At 38.0% G+C, this 17,876-nt stretch overlaps 1 protein-coding gene across 2 annotated transcripts in view; it reads left to right on the plus strand.

Moving 5' to 3' along the window:
• cyfip2 (cytoplasmic FMR1 interacting protein 2) overlaps window positions 1-16,679 on the plus strand; it is a 30,410-nt gene extending 13,731 nt beyond the window's left edge. The window contains exons 4-29 of one of the 2 annotated variants that reach the window (XM_058397431.1): window positions 505-582; window positions 1,020-1,121; window positions 1,309-1,490; window positions 1,586-1,682; window positions 2,015-2,143; window positions 2,250-2,354; window positions 2,453-2,541; window positions 2,943-3,180; window positions 3,333-3,625; window positions 3,988-4,135; window positions 4,247-4,400; window positions 4,579-4,735; window positions 5,474-5,570; window positions 5,679-5,755; window positions 5,845-5,953; window positions 6,130-6,249; window positions 7,214-7,413; window positions 7,502-7,589; window positions 8,234-8,377; window positions 8,509-8,599; window positions 8,812-8,942; window positions 13,035-13,107; window positions 13,214-13,308; window positions 13,422-13,660; window positions 13,862-14,009; window positions 15,026-16,679. In XM_058397431.1, the coding sequence (XP_058253414.1) occupies window positions 505-582; window positions 1,020-1,121; window positions 1,309-1,490; window positions 1,586-1,682; window positions 2,015-2,143; window positions 2,250-2,354; window positions 2,453-2,541; window positions 2,943-3,180; window positions 3,333-3,625; window positions 3,988-4,135; window positions 4,247-4,400; window positions 4,579-4,735; window positions 5,474-5,570; window positions 5,679-5,755; window positions 5,845-5,953; window positions 6,130-6,249; window positions 7,214-7,413; window positions 7,502-7,589; window positions 8,234-8,377; window positions 8,509-8,599; window positions 8,812-8,942; window positions 13,035-13,107; window positions 13,214-13,308; window positions 13,422-13,660; window positions 13,862-14,009; window positions 15,026-15,193 (3,552 nt within the window). In that variant the 3' untranslated portion in view covers window positions 15,194-16,679. Of the gene's footprint in view, window positions 1-504; window positions 583-1,019; window positions 1,122-1,308; window positions 1,491-1,585; window positions 1,683-2,014; window positions 2,144-2,249; window positions 2,355-2,452; window positions 2,542-2,942; window positions 3,181-3,332; window positions 3,626-3,987; window positions 4,136-4,246; window positions 4,401-4,578; window positions 4,736-5,473; window positions 5,571-5,678; window positions 5,756-5,844; window positions 5,954-6,129; window positions 6,250-7,213; window positions 7,414-7,501; window positions 7,590-8,233; window positions 8,378-8,508; window positions 8,600-8,811; window positions 8,943-10,718; window positions 13,108-13,213; window positions 13,309-13,421; window positions 13,661-13,861; window positions 14,010-15,025 lie in introns of those variants that run through there. The other variant, XM_058397432.1, reaches the window with a different exon arrangement.
• Window positions 16,680-17,876: the final 1,197 nt, after the last annotated feature.

The following is a 17,876-nucleotide window of genomic DNA, read 5'->3' on the forward strand; positions in this document are numbered from 1 at the left end:
ACTATTCTGATTATTGCATTATATGCATTGATTATTTTCCTATAGCAGCATGCCTTGTCTAGTTTTAATCCTTACATATCACTATTTGGAGTTTGCTTCTAGATCCGTGGGTTGAATTTTGTGCCTAGATGGAGATGGTGCTTAACCTTTAGTTCAGTGCACTCTGCTCTTAGTCTCACATCCCGGATGGCGTGTGAAATGACAAGGTTTTTAGTGTCATCGTTGTGAGCCTTTCTTGATTCCGGAGCCATGTTCTTGTACTTTATTGTAATGTTTGTTAAAAGCAGAAGCAGACTGGTCATATTTTCTGTAATTTGGTGTCTTTGTGTCAGGCAATGTTGGGTTACTATGTAAATATGTGTGGGTGACTAAGATTTAACTGAGCTAAACTACAAAGAACAGGCCGTTTTATGTAGAGTGCATGCTATCGATGTAATTTATTGATGATGCTCTGTAGCATCACCCTTATCATTGCCCTCTTATAATCAGTGACTTTGTCTTTAGAATGAAATGCTGGAGGAGGGACATGAATACGCTGTCATGCTGTACACCTGGAGAAGCTGCTCAAGAGCCATTCCTCAGGTACACTGCAAGCATTTTATACACAATCATATACCTGATACTTAAAATCAAAGCAAACTGATTCCACACATGACACACTTGATTTTCTCTATCTTTACATTTTAGTAAAATGTGTTACAATTTTGTGTAACTTTCCAGACCTCAGTGTTATTTCTATGGCCAAGAGCCAAGTATTTCTAGCAAATATATATTTGCAGAGGCTAGTAAGTCCACACATATATATGTAAATGCATTCAGTTTAAAGGTAGAAAATATATGTATATGTATGAATACATACCATATTAAGACTATTTGTTAGATGTTATAAACACCATAGATATATTCTAACGTGATATAATGAACATTTTAAAAGACAAGCTTGATTTGTTAAAAGGGGTCATGGAGGTTCATTTTCCTTCTCATTTAATACTGTGATATTACTCTCTTGTGGGTTTTAGGTGAAGTGTAATGAACAGCCAAACAGAGTGGAGATCTATGAGAAGACTGTGGAGGTGCTGGAACCTGAGGTCACCAAGCTCATGAAGTTCATGTACTTCCAGGTGAGAAAGGAACCAGTTAGCAATTCGTCTTTTTCATTCTTCTATAATGTTCAGTATTTTATAGACGTGTACAGTTTAGTCCTTTAGTGCTACACATCTTCCACTAGAATGTGGAAGCACATTGTGAGACTGAGTGTGGGGATTTCATGTGGTGCAGAAAGGTAAAATTTCTTCTTTTCTGTTCTAGCGTAAGGCAATTGAGCGTTTTTGCAGTGAGGTGAAGCGCCTGTGTCACGCTGAACGCAGGAAAGACTTTGTGTCTGAGGCTTACTTGCTTACCTTGGGCAAATTCATCAACATGTTCGCAGTTCTGGATGAACTCAAGAACATGAAGTGCAGTGTCAAGAATGACCACTCTGCTTACAAAAGGTATGACAGCAATCATTTTTTAGATTTAGAGAAGTTACTTTTTGTGCCATTCAGAAACTTGTAATTTTTTTCCTGTGACTGCTTTATTCTTGTAGAGCCGCTCAATTCCTCAGAAAGATGGCTGATCCACAGTCTATCCAAGAATCCCAAAACCTTTCCATGTTCTTGGCCAATCACAACAGAATCACACAGGTATAGTTGAATTTCGGTGTTCTGAGGTCCAAGATTCTGTTTTTATTCAGTTCCCTCTATCAGTTTGTATAAGAATCAGTTTTCATCCATTATCTATGTTAGTAATGTCCAGAGTGATCATCTTGTAGGTTGAACACAAACCAGTCTGAATGTCTTATTCAGAAGTTTTATTTTATAGTTTTTAGAAGCATGTTTACGGAATTGTCACAAAGCTGAGGATACTTTATATACAGTATTTTATGTCAAACTGTTAAAACCAGCAATATTTTTAACAGTATGCAAACGAGGTCTTCATGTAGGTCTGAAAGGTTGTTTGATCTCTTTGTTTGCAGTGTCTGCATCAGCAGCTGGAGGTGATCCCTGGCTATGAGGAGCTCCTGGCAGACATTGTTAACATCTGTGTGGACTACTATGAGAATAAGATGTACTTGACACCCAGTGAGAAACACATGCTACTCAAGGTGCCATGTCTATGCTTCATTTACTGCTGATGGACTGATGGTCCTTTTGTGGGAACAATCCCACTGAGTAGATTTGTACTTACATATTTTATAACCTGCCTTAAAGGTGATGGGGTTTGGGCTTTATCTGATGGATGGAAACGTGAGCAACATCTACAAGCTGGACGCCAAGAAGAGAATAAACCTCAGTAAAATCGACAAGTTCTTCAAGGTTGGCTTAAAAAGCATAGTTAGAAGAACTAAAAAAAGCCCGTTGAGTTGGATTTGTTAATGTGATGAATTTGTTAATGTGTTGAAATGCCCCTACAGCTCCAGGTTGTGCCTCTGTTTGGTGACATGCAGATTGAGCTGTCTCGCTATATCGAGACAAGTGCCCACTATGAGGAGAACAAGTCAAAGTGAGTGAGAAAGTTCTTTAAAAGAAAAAATCAATACATCCTAAATGACGTTGCTCCTTTATGGATTGGCTAGTGACTCATCTAGTGAACCAGAAAATGTCATTGTAAAAAGACAAGTAAGAAAAGTATGTTTACATTTACATGAGAGTTTAAAGCTGATGGTGCTTATAACATTTTTTAAATGAGTGCTAAAAATGCAAGCATACACATACAATGTTTTACTTCAGTTTACTTTTTCTATTGAAGACATGTGCTTTGTGTTTATATACCCCTACTTTAATTGTACTGATGAGAGTAGTGATTGCTGTTTAATCAGCAGTCATGTTAAGGAGAGACAGGGTTTCATGTTTCCTCTTGATGCATCTTTTTGAATCCTCTTTATTGGTCCTTTAACGCCCCAGGTGGACTTGCACCCAGAGCAGCATTAGTCCCCAGTATAACCTGTGTGAGCAGATGGTGCAGATCCGAGACGATCACATCCGCTTCATCTCAGAGTTGGCACGTTACAGTAATAGTGAGGTGGTCACAGGCTCCGGCTTGGACAGCCAGAAATCTGACGAGGAGTACAGGGAGCTGTTTGATCTGGCACTCAGAGGTTTGCAGCTACTCTCCAAGTGGAGCACTCATGTCATGGAGGTGGTAAGTACAGCACAGTACAGAGTACATGTATGCCTCAAAAGCATAGATACAACGCTTGTCTAGCCAGTTGTTTCTAATGTGATTCATGTCAAGGATTTAAATCCCCTATTTTTGGTCTCTTTTTCTCTCTTCTGTTTCATTTCCTATTCCAGTACTCATGGAAACTTGTACACCCCACTGATAAGTTCTGCAATAAGGACTGTCCTGGCACAGCTGAGGAGTATGAGCGTGCTACGCGCTATAACTATACCAGTGAGGAGAAATTCGCCTTGGTGGAAGTGATTGCCATGATCAAGGGCCTGCAGGTGCTGATGGGCCGCATGGAGAGCGTGTTTAACCAGGCCATCAGGAACACTATCTATGCTGCGCTGCAGGACTTCGCTCAGGTCACTCTGAGAGAGCCACTTAGGCAGGCAGTGCGCAAGAAGAAGAATGTCCTAATCAGGTAAGATTAATGTCTGGATATGAAAAGGACTCATAGACCAGAAAATTGATTAAAACATTTAATGGCTATGAAATAATTTAAACTTAATTCTACTTGCTTGGAGCACGCAAATACCATATCTACATTCAGCATTAGACCTTTTGTTAACATTCTCGTGCATTAACTTATGCTGCTAATGTAAGGGTGGCTGGGAAACATGAGCAGTAAGATGTTAATCCATCCACAATGAAGATCCACTGGACAGCAATATATACTATAAAATGCAGTGCAAGACGGTGCTTGCTAAAAATCCTTTAGTTACTCTGAATGAGAGCAATACTTCCATCCATGTGGTTGCAACATTGCCATATTTGTCCTGGCAGCGTTCTACAGGCCATTCGGAAGACCATCTGTGACTGGGAGGGAGGCAGGGAGCCACCTAATGACCCTTGTCTAAGGGGAGAGAAGGACCCCAAAGGAGGTTTTGATATCAAAGTGCCCCGCCGTGCTGTAGGCCCCTCAAGCACACAGGTCAGTTACACTGACGAAATTCTTTTCACAAAGCTATTTATTAAAGATGACGTAACAGTTCTCTAGAAGATGTTCTCTAGAATTATCTACAAGGATTTTGCCCCTTTGCAGTTGTACATGGTGCGAACCATGCTGGAGTCTCTGATCGCAGACAAGAGTGGCTCTAAGAAGACCCTGCGCAGCAGCTTGGATGGCCCCATAGTTCAGGCTATAGAAGACTTTCATAAGCACTCCTTCTTCTATACCCATCTCCTCAACTTTAGTGGTGAGAAATCTCTTTCATACTGATGCAAATTAACACAGTATTCAAACCATGTTCTTAAATTACTACATATGCAGTTATGCATGCCATGTTGTACAGTATATGCCTCTTTCACACTGTTTTGCTGTTGAGGTTTCCTGAATAAGAGTCACGACATATCCTTGTCGTAATTGTTTCTCAGAGGCCCTTCAGCAGTGCTGTGACCTGTCACAGCTTTGGTTCCGAGAGTTCTTCCTGGAGCTCACCATGGGGCGTCGCATCCAGTTCCCCATTGAGATGTCCATGCCCTGGATCCTCACTGACCATATTCTGGAGACAAAAGAACCCTCCATGATGGAGTAAGTGCTGCAAACATGTATACACAACATTTTTGATGTCCTATCATATGCATGTAAAGGAATTCCTTTGTAGTTTGTTCAATGTTATACTGTCATCAGTCACATATGAGCCTGGGGAGAGAGGCTGATACTAACATTTGGAAAACTCCCTGTCCTTTATTACATGACATATAGAAACAAATATGAATTATGGTTCTTAGAGAAAATGTACTGATATTTGTGACCTACATAAAATGTACTTTGTGAGATATAAAAAAAAGTTTTATTCTATACCTTTATTTCATAACAAATCTACAGTTTATGTTTATAAAAGTGGTTAGCGAGGTAGCTACTCTATATTTAGAAAGTCCAAGCTATAGCATTGCTAATTAGCTTACCAGCCAGCTAGCTTGTCACAATAAAATGCATTGCAACAAACAACATATTACTTAGTTTAACCAATCTGTCTAACTAATCTGTGTCACAAAAAGATATGTTACTATAATTTAAATGCAAACTAAATGTTTTCAACCAAAATACAGTACTTCTGGTCACATGGGTTGCATTTTGCAAAGCATGAAAAAATCTTCAACACATCCACAATTCTCTATAAGATCCCAAGATTCTTCACCCACAGAGAGTTTGTGCTGTTTGTAGCCCCGGGAGCTCGGAGTGGATGACTTCCTCTTTCTCATCTGTCACTTTTAAGAGGCAGTCATGTTTATGTGTTTTTAATGCATGTTGTACTTGTTTTTTCAGATATGTGTTATATCCTTTGGATCTTTATAATGACAGTGGATATTACGCTCTAACCAAGTTTAAGAAGCAGTTCCTCTATGATGAGATAGAGGCTGAGGTAGAGTCTTACATCTTTCTAAGCATGCTATTCTAATTTAAACAATTTGACCTATTTTGTTCAGAGATTGTCATTAAACAGCGATGATCATTTGGTTTCTTTGTCCAGGTGAACCTGTGTTTTGATCAGTTTGTGTACAAATTGGCTGATCAGATATTTGCTTACTATAAAGCAATGGCTGGAAGGTGAGCGATCATGATACCCCATTTACCAACTGGCTTTATAATTCATTTTGTTAAAGGTTATTTTGAATATGTGAATATGATTGTTTCAGTGTTCTCTTGGACAAGCGTTTCCGAGCAGAATGTAAGAACTATGGAGTGATTATCCCTTATCCCCCCTCTAACCGCTATGAGACACTGCTGAAACAAAGACATGTGCAGGTACAGACTTCAGTCACATACAGTATTTGAGCATTTGCCTTAATATATTATATCTAAATTTATCTCTAATTATGTTTTTTTGCTCTACTGGACACTGAATTCAAGTTTTACTGAACAGAGGACAAATAGTATGTTTTTTCCTGTGTGTGTGTGTGTGTGTGTGCGTGTGTTCACAGCTCCTGGGTCGTTCCATTGACCTGAACAGACTGATCACCCAGAGGATCTCAGCAGCCATGTATAAATCCCTGGACCATGCAATCAGCCGCTTTGAGAGCGAAGACCTCACATCTATAGTGGTAAAGCAACACACCAAAGAATGAGTGTATTCCACATGCTGTTTTAGGAAAGCATTAGTAGTCAAGTTTCCATCCGCATTTTGAACTGTTCTGCAAAGTGAAAATGTGTTTTAAAAAAGATTTGCAAAATTTCCTGTCTCCCACCTTTTTCATCCAATTTGCTTTTTACACAGACATTAGTGTGCATGATTATGTCATATTTAAAAAAATTAATTGTCACATAAGTTTTGGTGTATCACAGAAGAAATCTGACCTTGAACCATTTTCATTAAGAATTTTATGCATATTGCAAATTGTGTACATTTTACCCATTCCATCATCCCATATGTCCTCAAATCAAGTAAAATGGATAGAGAGGTGAGAAAATCGATTGGAATTGGCCAACTTACTATCATTTTAGTCTTATAAATGAATGCAGTTGTAAAAAATATCAGAGGTCAGAAAGAGCAGTTGCTTGTCTGATAGGACTTTAAACAACTGCCCTCATGTGTCAAAGCCCATGGGTCTGGGAGAGACCATGGCAGTACATAAAGTCTCTGAGTGCAGCAGTTTAGAATATCACAGCTTGTGTGTCAGATGGTGTGCCAATTAATTAAAACAGATTGCCATCGCCCTGTTCATACTGGCGACTTGCACTGAGTAGAGTAGTGGGGGAAATTTTGGGGTTAAAATGACTGTCCGTGAATGTGTATATGCTGTGTGCACAGCTAGAAAAGAAAAGTTAATGCACTGTTATATATCAGGCTGCTGAATGTAGCAGAGGCCAGTGAAACTGCGTGCTGTAATGCCTTGGTGCATCTTGTGCTACAGGTTTATGGAGTGCCGGATGGCTACCACAGCTACATTAATTAAAAAGCTCCTGTTTTATCAACAAAAACTGTTCCCAAACTCAACAGAAAAAATTGTGTATGGAAATGTTGCTATTATGAAACTCGTCTGTATTGTGTGTTTATGTATTTTCCAGGAGCTTGAGTGGCTGCTGGAAATAAATCGACTGACTCATCGGCTGTTGTCCAAACACATGACCCTGGACAGTTTTGACGCCATGTTCCGAGAGGCCAACCACAATGTGTCCGCTCCATATGGCCGCATCACACTGCACGTCTTCTGGGAGCTCAACTTTGACTTTTTGCCAAACTACTGCTACAATGGCTCCACCAACAGGTCTGTACAGATTCACTGCAGGGCAATACTGCTATGTGAATATATCAGTTGTAATTCCCTGTTCATTGTGTTTTATTTTGCGGAGCAGATTTGTGCGCACAGCCATTCCCTTTACCCAAGAGCCTCAGCGAGATAAGCCTGCCAATGTTCAGCCTTACTACCTTTATGGCTCTAAGGTAGGTTTCAGCACTGTGACACAATGTGAACACCAGTGTTTAGTATGATTACTACACCTTAAAGCCCCTGCCAACATGGTGTCAAGTGTTCATGAACAAATCTATGATAGCAAACGAGGGAATATAGTTGTATGAAGTTAAGTTGTATGTTAAGTAGTATGTTGAATTACTGCCAAATTGTCCATCTAGAGAATACTCACCATTCCCATGGTTATTACTTAATTTGGAAAAGGTTCATCTGGCTGAATGTTTAAAGTCTCCAGAAGGACTGTGGAAGTTTCTCAAGGATGCTGCAAAAAACTTACCATAAAAATGTCCTATAAAACTGCACAAACTGTACCTGTGATTGTTGACTGTTATCTTAAAAAGCAAAGGCTTGTCACACTATTTACTCACTTAGTTTATTTTAATACTGTGTACTTTTTTATAGTATTTTTAACATGTAGAAACATTTAATTCCATTATTTCTGAAGGACTCTTTGCTGCACAGTGGGTTTTTTTTTGTATGTGCCTTAGACTTTTGCACAGTATTGTATATACTGTATTATACTTTTTGCAATATTTTACAAATGTAAAATAAATTACTGTGTTTTGTGCTGTTTGATGACACTATGTGTGAAATGATGCTCTTCTCTGATTTACAGCCTCTGAACATTGCATACTCCCACATCTACAGTTCCTACAGGAACTTTGTGGGTCCCCCGCATTTCAAAACCATCTGCCGTCTCCTTGGTTACCAGGGCATTGCTGTAGTGATGGAGGAGCTGCTGAAAATTGTCAAGAGCTTGGTAGTGATAATTAAAAAGTCTCTGTTCTCATCTTTAACGATTTTCTGTACATAAGCAGTTTGCATTAGACCCATGTTTGTTGTTAAATTTGCTTCATGTAATGTTGGTGTGTGTGTTGCTGTGCTACTCAGCTCCAGGGCACCATTCTTCAGTATGTGAAGACTCTGATAGAGGTGATGCCGAAGATCTGCCGTCTGCCTCGCCATGAGTATGGATCTCCAGGTTAGATGGCTTGGATTACAGCTGACATTTTTTTTTTTTTATTCATGTTGATTTCAGGTCTGTTATTATCATGATAACTGTCAGCAATTTAACAACATAGTTGTGGTAAAAAAAAAAAAAAAAAACAGCCCAAGTATGGACTTGTAATCCCTCAAAATTCATTTTCTTGTGTTAAAGTTCTCCTTATTTATTTTGAGCTATGTGTTTTCCAGGTATCCTGGAGTTTTTTCACCATCAGCTCAAGGATATAATTGAATACGCTGAGCTAAAGACTGATGTGTTTCAAAGCCTAAGGGAGGTTGGCAATGCAATCCTCTTCTGCCTCCTTATTGAGCAAGCTCTGGTAGGAAGCTATCCCTTTTGTACCTTTCACTTTGTTTCCTGTTTCTTAGACTCACGGCAAGATTGTGTAAAATATTAAATCATTATATTTGTTGGGGATCTTCCCATTGAGAACTGGCTATTAAACTACAAATCAATGGTAAGGGAGTTAGAGTCATCAGATAAGTCAAATAAGCTTTATTTGTGCATAGTTTAAACCATATACACATAAATATGTGTCTAAATAAGATAAATAACAATAAATACAGATTATCTGCATACTGCCACAGTAAACTGCAGCCGCTCATTAAACGTGATGCAATAATATCCACACGAATCGCTAAACACCATCAGCATTGCGTACTCGATGCCAGGAATAAACATGCAGTGCTACATTGAAGCCATCAGTATTGTTAACAACATAAAATCATGATACAGACTTACTTTGTTTACTACTAACTATATCTTACACATATGAATGTGTGGGAATGATAACACTGAAACTCCTCTGGCTGCACTTACATCACATAGAGAACAGGTCTCTGACACTAACACTGTACACGCTCTGAAACAGCGTACTGTGTTTCTTTCCTGGCATAAGAGATAGCATGAAAAACAAAGACATTATAATAAAGTCAGCACTTAAACCTCAAGAATTTATAACCTTATTTATTATTATAAGATTCTTTAATATTTAATCTTATGCAGCAATATTTAGGGGTATTTCTCACTGCCAGTTTAGTCTGAAACAGAGCACAGTTTCGTGAAAAAATTGGTAATGTGAAAGCTGTCATATGGTCCGGAAAGTGCAGCGCAGTACAGAGACCAAGACTACCTTGAACTTTGCTACGATTCCTGTGAGCGTGAACACCACATTTGTTCAGGAAGTAAAATAACCTGTGCACGTGTTTTATCTGATGGCACCATCATTAGTTTCCACAACACGCATGTACCATGAGTAGCAGGGGAGCAGTGTGGGACACAGAAGAGGTTAGATTCCTTACTGTGCATAATAGTGCCAAAATAATAAATAAATAAACAAACAAATAAATAAATAAATATGGTGAGTCATGTTGTGTTCTCCATGCATGTTAAGATGAATGCAAATGCACTGTGAGTCTGAAACCAGTGCTGCAGGAGGCACTGCATTTAGACCATAGCAAACATGCTGAAAACCACCTTAAATTAATAATATTTTTAATGTAAAGATAATAAATAATGGATTTTCTACTCTATGATATTTTCATAAGTGTGCCATAGGAATGTCTTTTAAAAACGCATCATTTTTTACTTATTCCCCAACTCTGTCATGAATCATGTCTGTTTTTCCTTTTAAGTTCCATGTCATTCTCTGACTCAGGCAATATATGCAGACATATTTTTGTTTAGGCACTCTGTCCATTATTTCCACAAAAATCAATTCTCTTTTGTGGGAGTGTTTCTTCTTATAGCTTTGTAGAAGACAGCTCTTGGCAGACAATTCTTAGCTGCTTTTAGTCATTACTAGTTTCTGTAAAAGGAGAATTTCTGGAAAGGGAAATTCCCAGCCTACAGGACCAATTCTTTGTCCTGTACTGAGTATTTTCCCCTGTTTTGAGCTGGAAATCAGTATTTTTTCTGATGCATTGTACATAATTGTCACCCTGGACAATGTATACAATGATTAATTTGTGTGTATGTGTGTGTGTGTGTGTTTCATTACTGCGTGAATGCCAATGATGTGTCAGTAGAAGATAGTGCTGCCATCTGCCTCTAAAACGCAACTTTATTTCTCATTACACGCTGGCAACAACCAAAGGTGGTAAGGAATTAGGTCTAACTCATGTAACAAAATCACACAAAGACCAATAGCACACCGTCTCTGGTCGCTGTCGCTTTTTGTTTCATTTTACATATTGTTTCTGGTGCCCTATTCTGCCATGGATTCAGAAGATGATATGATCACAGTCCCAAGATTAAGCAAAGTTAGCTTCATGTTGTTTAACAAGGTTTGCACAAGGTTTGTATTCAGAGATACTTAGTTTTTGGGCAGAACATAATAAAATACTGAAAGCACTGAAGCACAGAGCTGTCACAGTTTTCAAGCAATGTAACCCTGTCTGTGGTAGAATATGCAAATATTTTCCTGTACAATAATATCACATGTACAAACATATAACAGTATAATGAAGCTGAGAATGCTCAGCAGTGTGGTTTCGTTTCTCCAGGACAGGCACCAGTAATATGGTGCAGATCATTTTGACACCATTAGTTAAAGAGAAATGCTTTTTTCATGTCCTCTGAATCCTTGGCATTATGGAATACTTTCTGGCTGCTGGTGATTGTCTTGCTCTGATGCACTGATCTAACGTTCATGCACTTTGCTATTCAGTGAGTTGTAATATTCTGATGCTTGCCTTTAATTTCCGTGTTAAATGTATCTTCTTCTTTCTTTTTTTTGAAGTGTACTTTGTGACAGCCGATCACTGCACGCTGATCTATCATTGACACACTCTCGTTCTGCACAGGGCACAAATCTGCTGCTCATTGCTTGGTTCATTATTGTGTTTGAAATGACATGACAAAGTCAGTGTGCCCTCATTTCACTAAAACTAATCACATTAAACGTTTAATTTTTTTCAGGGTCCTTGTCCTCCGAATGCGTACAATCTGTATTTTATGCTATGATGTTATGCTGTGATAACAAGTTTCTTCTTATCTACCAACTGATGTTTCTGCCTGCCTGTGAGAGTTCATGTGTTTTAATCACCACACAATTCCTGAAGCCATACATTTCAGTAACGTTTTGTGATCTAATCGTTTCATAATATGTGTACCTGATTTACACCAAGTTGTTAGTTTATTATCTACACCCACACTGTATGTACACTCCACCATTATGTCATATTTACAGTCCCCCCAGAATTTCAGGAGATTTTTTTTTGTGATTGTTTTGGCCAAAAATTCTTGATTGTTTTGAAATTCTTGAATTCATACTTTTTTTGTGGAAATTTACTTGAACTGGCAAAACTGCAATCACAAGAACTCCTACGAGTAAAGACACAAAACGTCCTAGAATAGCTGCACTCATGTTCAAAGCACATATTTATACCACACAGTGACCTATGAAATGGTCAGTGAGTACAGATATGAGGTAGGTATATCTAATGAACTGGCTAATAAATGTATTTTAGGTGTTATGATAAAAAAATGTGACAAAAATAGTCTTAAACAAGCTAGACTGTAGTTTAGGGCACCATGGATTTTATATACATTTTATGACTTGGCCCAAATCTGTGGAAAATCTGAAGAAATGTTGAAAAATTGCAAACTCTTTCAAATATCACAGAGTTGATTTTGATTTTGTGTTTATTTGTACGGTTAAAAAATCATGACATTCCTGGAGAGACTGTAAAGAGCTACCTTTTATGTAATTACAGACTATAGTCCGTCTGCTGGTGTGTACAGTATGTCAGTCCCTTTCTCCTCCATCCATTTGTGGAAATGGTTCCCCATTGGACCATTGCTATGATCAGAAACTAAAACTGGAGTTAGAGGATAACCAACACAAATTGTGCATGAAACAAGGAGATTCACTCTCAAACTGTACTCCTCCATGGCATGGTCTACTAACCAAGTTTGTATGTAATCAAGTATGAGACTTTAAATCACCACATATACACTAACTGTGTATGTATTGTGAAACCATGTCATATTTGTGAAACACCACTTAAATAATATCTCCTCACTGATGATCCTAGGGTACTTCCTTTACACTAATGGATGGTATAGAGGCTGCAACAGATGGACTACAGTATTTATAACACACAGTGATTTTTAAAATGATCAGTGAGTACAGATATAAGTTAGGTGTATCTAATAAACTGGCAACTGAGTGTATTATAGGATTTATGATAAAAAATGTGACAAAATTTGTTTTAAAGAAGCTGGAATATAGTTAGGAAACTATAGATTTCACACATCATCTGTAGAGTATATAATCTCTGGATGACATCCAGTTTCCACACTGCAGTTTGTGTGGTTTCTGTATTTTCACAGTGGACCCAGGATTTAAGCCTTTGTTATGCAGTTTTGTTGCTCACTAGATTTCTCTGGTGGTTTGTTTTCATTTTAGTCCCAGGAAGAAGTCTGTGATCTCCTTCACGCAGCTCCATTCCAGAACATTCTCCCCAGAGTCTACATCAAAGGTGAAGAGCGAAAGAGATTATGAATAATTTCACTGTCCTCTTGCTGAGATTCAGTAAAGCAGCTTTGAATGCTGAGCCTTATTCCATGCTATTGCTTGGTCTGTAGAGGGTGAGAGGTTGGAGGTGAGGATGAAAAGGCTGGAGGCGAAGTACGCTCCTCTGCACTTGGTTCCTCTCATTGAGAGACTTGGCACTCCACAGGTGAGAGTTATAATGAGTCTGGGGCAATGATGTCACTGAAGTGAAACATGTGATACATAAAAAAAAGAACTTGTTTTCAGTGCTCAGTATTTATGAGACCATCTTTCTGACAGCAAATTGCTATAGCAAGAGAGGGAGACCTGCTGACCAAGGAGAGACTGTGCTGTGGCTTGTCAATGTTTGAGGTCATCCTCACGCGCATCCGCAGCTTTCTGCAGGACAGCGTGTGGCGTGGACCACCACCCAGCAATGGTGTCATGCACGTAGACGAGTGCATGGAGTTCCACCGGCTCTGGAGCGCCATGCAGTTTGTCTACTGCATCCCAGTGGGCACACATGAGTTCACCGCAGAGTATGTCATTTAAATTAGCATAAGAGATGCAAACCAAAAACAATGAAGCGTTAAATGTCATTATTAGTGAGGGTTCAACATGATAAACCATGTACATCATACAGTTTTTACATATTTGGTGTGATAGAGGTTTTAGGAGTATTAGATAAGTCTTTTGTGAGTGTGCTGAGCATACTATGGTGCAACTCTGCTTGTGTTTAGGCAGTGTTTTGGGGATGGACTAAACTGGGCTGGCTGTGCCATCATTGTGCTGTTGGGACAGCAGCGCCGCTTCGACCTCTTCGATTTCTGCTACCACCTGCTAAAAGTCCAGAGACAGGATGGCAAGGATGAGATCATCAAGAATGTGGTAAGTATCTTCCTAAGAATGTGTTATGTGTCCTCTATGACCTTGAGGAGTTTGTCAGTTGATATGGTGAGCAATATGGCCAAAATTTAATACCAGTATATTTTCAAAATAATCATTCGTAATTATGTATGTTATGTTACACGCATGTTCATGGAAAAGCAATAGAAAAATGATTACTAACATTTACTTCCATAAATCACTGTGATAAAAAACTCTGTTTAAATCTGTAACAGGAGACAGCAATTACCAATGTCTCAACTATGCCTGTATACCCAACTTCAATCTTTAAGTGCATCAGATATGTGTATCATGATCGGCTGCAGCACTTCAGATCCCTAAGGCTAAATTACAGCCGTGCTGATATTCAGTACAACAGCGTGACTGCAAGTGTGATATTGCTTTTATATAACAGTTCTATAACCAAGAAAAAACTAATTTTGAGTAACTGACATTTCAGTCCAAATGTAGCTAAATGGTTCATCTATTTTCACTTCATCCACTAAATTAGATCCCAAAGAAGCCCCAGAGTGTTGTGTGTTGCCATGCCAGCACATAGACTGACTGACAGCCTGTAGTAGGTTTAATAGCGGTTGCAGTGTAATGAACTGTTTCAAGTGGTGGAATTTTATGTAGCAAACACAAATAAGTGGAATGATACACAGGTACTCTTATTTGTGAGCACGAGAATGAGACAGAAAGGGGTTGGGAGGAAGGAGGTTCGAAGGAGAGAGAGAGAGAGGGAGGGAGTCAATAAAAAGATTTTTATGTATATATATATATATATATATATATATATATATATATATATATATTAAATGGCTTTGCATAAAAATACAAGCCTGCATACCAAATTCAAAGCCACATGTTTCCTAAGCATATTTCAGCAATAGCTATCAGAATGTAGACAACGTTTAGCCAGTGGAAATAAAAAAAAAAAAGACTGAGTAAATGATTCAAAGAGTATACCAGTGTGTGACAGTGTCTAATATGACACTTTCCATGTTTTTGATTTTCAGCCCTTGAAGAAGATGGCTGACCGCATCCGAAAGTACCAGATCCTCAACAACGAGATATTTGCTATTCTCAACAAGTACATGAAGGCTGTTGAGACGGACAGTTCTACAGTCGAGCATGTTCGCTGTTTCCAGCCTCCTATACACCAGTCCCTGGCAACTACATGTTAAAACCCCCCTCAGCCTAACACTGACACGCTTTCCTCTGGTGCAGGCTGGTTTTCAAACACAAGCGCTTAAAAGGTAAAAGGTAATTTACAAGCGTTTTCTGGACCGCTGTCTTAACAGTGGCAGACATACCTCCACACATGTCCAAAAATTAGATCCTCAAGTGAACTGAAGGCCTTATCCACTGTTTTCTGAGCCTCGATTCTGAACATCCTAATAAGATTCTTTAGGTATCACACAGGTCCTGCCTTTAATACACAAGGCAAATTATGACAAAGTAAAAAGTAACAAATTTAAATATAACTATTAAATAAACCAGAGCACATATATAAAAATTTATATTGTGATTTTTATTGTTTTATTTTTATTCCTGATATCGATAGTAAATGGGCTTTGGTAAAGACCATTTTTGCATGTCCGTAAAAAAAAAAAAAAAAAAGTTTCACATTTCAGTTGTCCACCTCTTTCAACTAAATTCATCTTTTAATTTTTAACGTATGTCCATAAAGTAATAGGAGCACATGGACACTAGAGTATTAATCTAGTTTGCGTATTTATTTATTATTCTTATCTTTTGACACATTTTACAGAGATCACAACATTCAGTTTCCTTCATTACCCAGTTGATTTGGCTTTTCTGAATTGTTTTTAAAGCCTAATAAATCTTCTATTTTCCATCTTAAATGTCGGACACAGTGAAGTATTTGGTGTAGTACTTGTTCATTTTTTTATAATGTAATATGTCCTGAGTATTTGCTTAATCAACAGAAAACAAACAAAACCCCACCAATGGTTGCAATTAGTAACGTTTATGCTTGTATGGGCTAACGATGTTTTAATTCAAATTGTGTATTTAACCAGTGGAGATGTCTAGCATTGTGAATTCACTTAATCTAAATTACAGTTATGTTGCAACGGAGAATGAAGGATTTCTTTTAAAATACCTCTTAATTTTATTGAGGAAATATTCAGTATTTCAGAAGTGGGGTGTTTCCTGTCACATGCCATGGCACACATTGGTTTGGGAGAAATGACCTAACTTCCATTTTCTGTAAATAAGGGCAGTTAAAAGACCTAAAACTACTGTTGTGAGTGGATCCTCATGAACTCATCTCTTTCCCGAGTTCAGGATCTTTTACATACCTTTCTCTTTTAAAGTACTTAGTAAAGTAAGGGTTCCTTTTCCAGGTCTCTGTTCACATACACATAAACCAGTTTTCCTTGCGCCTTTGAGGGCTTAAATTGTCTGATGATAAAAATGAAATGAAAATTTAGAGGCTTTGCTTTTAAATGCTGGCATGACGGGTGTAATTTATTGTCATCTTGGATCTTATTGTGACATGAATTTTTGTTCATATTGTTGTACAAGTGATCAAGTGTTTTAAAATAGAAAAAGGAAAAACATAATGAAATGTACAACAAATAGTTGTGCAAATGGATTGATAATTGCATTGTATTTCCATGAAATAAAAAAAATATCTAACTGAAACCTGACTTGAGATTTACTAATGATGTCAGCATTTGTTCCAAGAAAGGAATTTTAGCAATGAATCAGCAAGAAGGCAGAACATCAAGCTAAATCGGACTGAGAGAGCTTCAAAGAGCTTCAGTACAATGAACACATTTTTCCTTTATGTTCAATAATGCCAAAGTGATAGATGGTTTTGTAAAAGTAAGTGAAAATGAAAGAGTAGTGTTATTTCAGTGCAAAGCAAATTTCTATTTACTTTTACTTATACACAATGGCAAGACAAAGTAAGTGAATCCTTTGGAATTACCTGCATTCATTTATATATTTGTCTTTAAAAAAAATCTGGTTTGATCTTTAGCTAAGTTACAGTAATCAGAAACACAATCTGTTTTAATGAATAATAAATGACTGTATTCCTCTTGCACATATTGAATATGTGATTGAAATATGTATAGTACAGGTTGAGAAAAAGTATGTGAGACTTAGGTTAATGGCATCAAAAATGCTAATTAGATTTGGAAATTGGCAAACCTGGCACTCAATTAAAAAAATGAGATTGGATGTGTGGGTTAGAGCTACTTCGGCTTATTAAAAAACACACTAAAACATTTTGAGTTTGCGATTCACTAAAAGCATCTGCTAATGAGAATGATGCTTTGCTGCTTCAGGGCCTGGACCACTTGTCTTATCAAGGGAAAAATGAACTCCCATGTTTATCAAGATATCCTACATTATAATATCAGAGTGGCTGTGTGGCAGCTGAAGCTGAGTAGAAGTTGGATGACGCAGCAGGACAATGATCCTAAATATCAAATTAAATCTTTTACAGTTTGGCTTCAAAAAAAAAAAAGAAAAGAAAATTCACCTTTTGGAGAGGCCCGGTCAGAGCCAAGATCTTAACTTGCTGTGTTAAATAAATAAAGATGCTGTGAAATAACGTCAAGAGAGCTGTTTATACCAGACACCCTAAGAATGGCTAAGCTGAAGCAGGTCTATAAGGAAGAGTGGTCTAAAATTCCTCCTAAACGTTGTGCAGGTCTAATCCACAGCTACAGTAAATGCTTAGTTGAGGTTACTACTGCCAAAGAAGGATCAACTAGCTATTAAATCCAAGTGTTTATTTACTTTGCACTGTGAATGTTTATTGGGATGTGTTTAATAAGGACATAGGGTTTGGCCACAAGGTAACTCCAGACACATTAGACACTGAGCATT

This window comes from Hemibagrus wyckioides, linkage group LG08 (genome assembly GCF_019097595.1).
Source record: "Hemibagrus wyckioides isolate EC202008001 linkage group LG08, SWU_Hwy_1.0, whole genome shotgun sequence".
NCBI lineage: Eukaryota > Metazoa > Chordata > Actinopteri > Siluriformes > Bagridae > Hemibagrus > Hemibagrus wyckioides.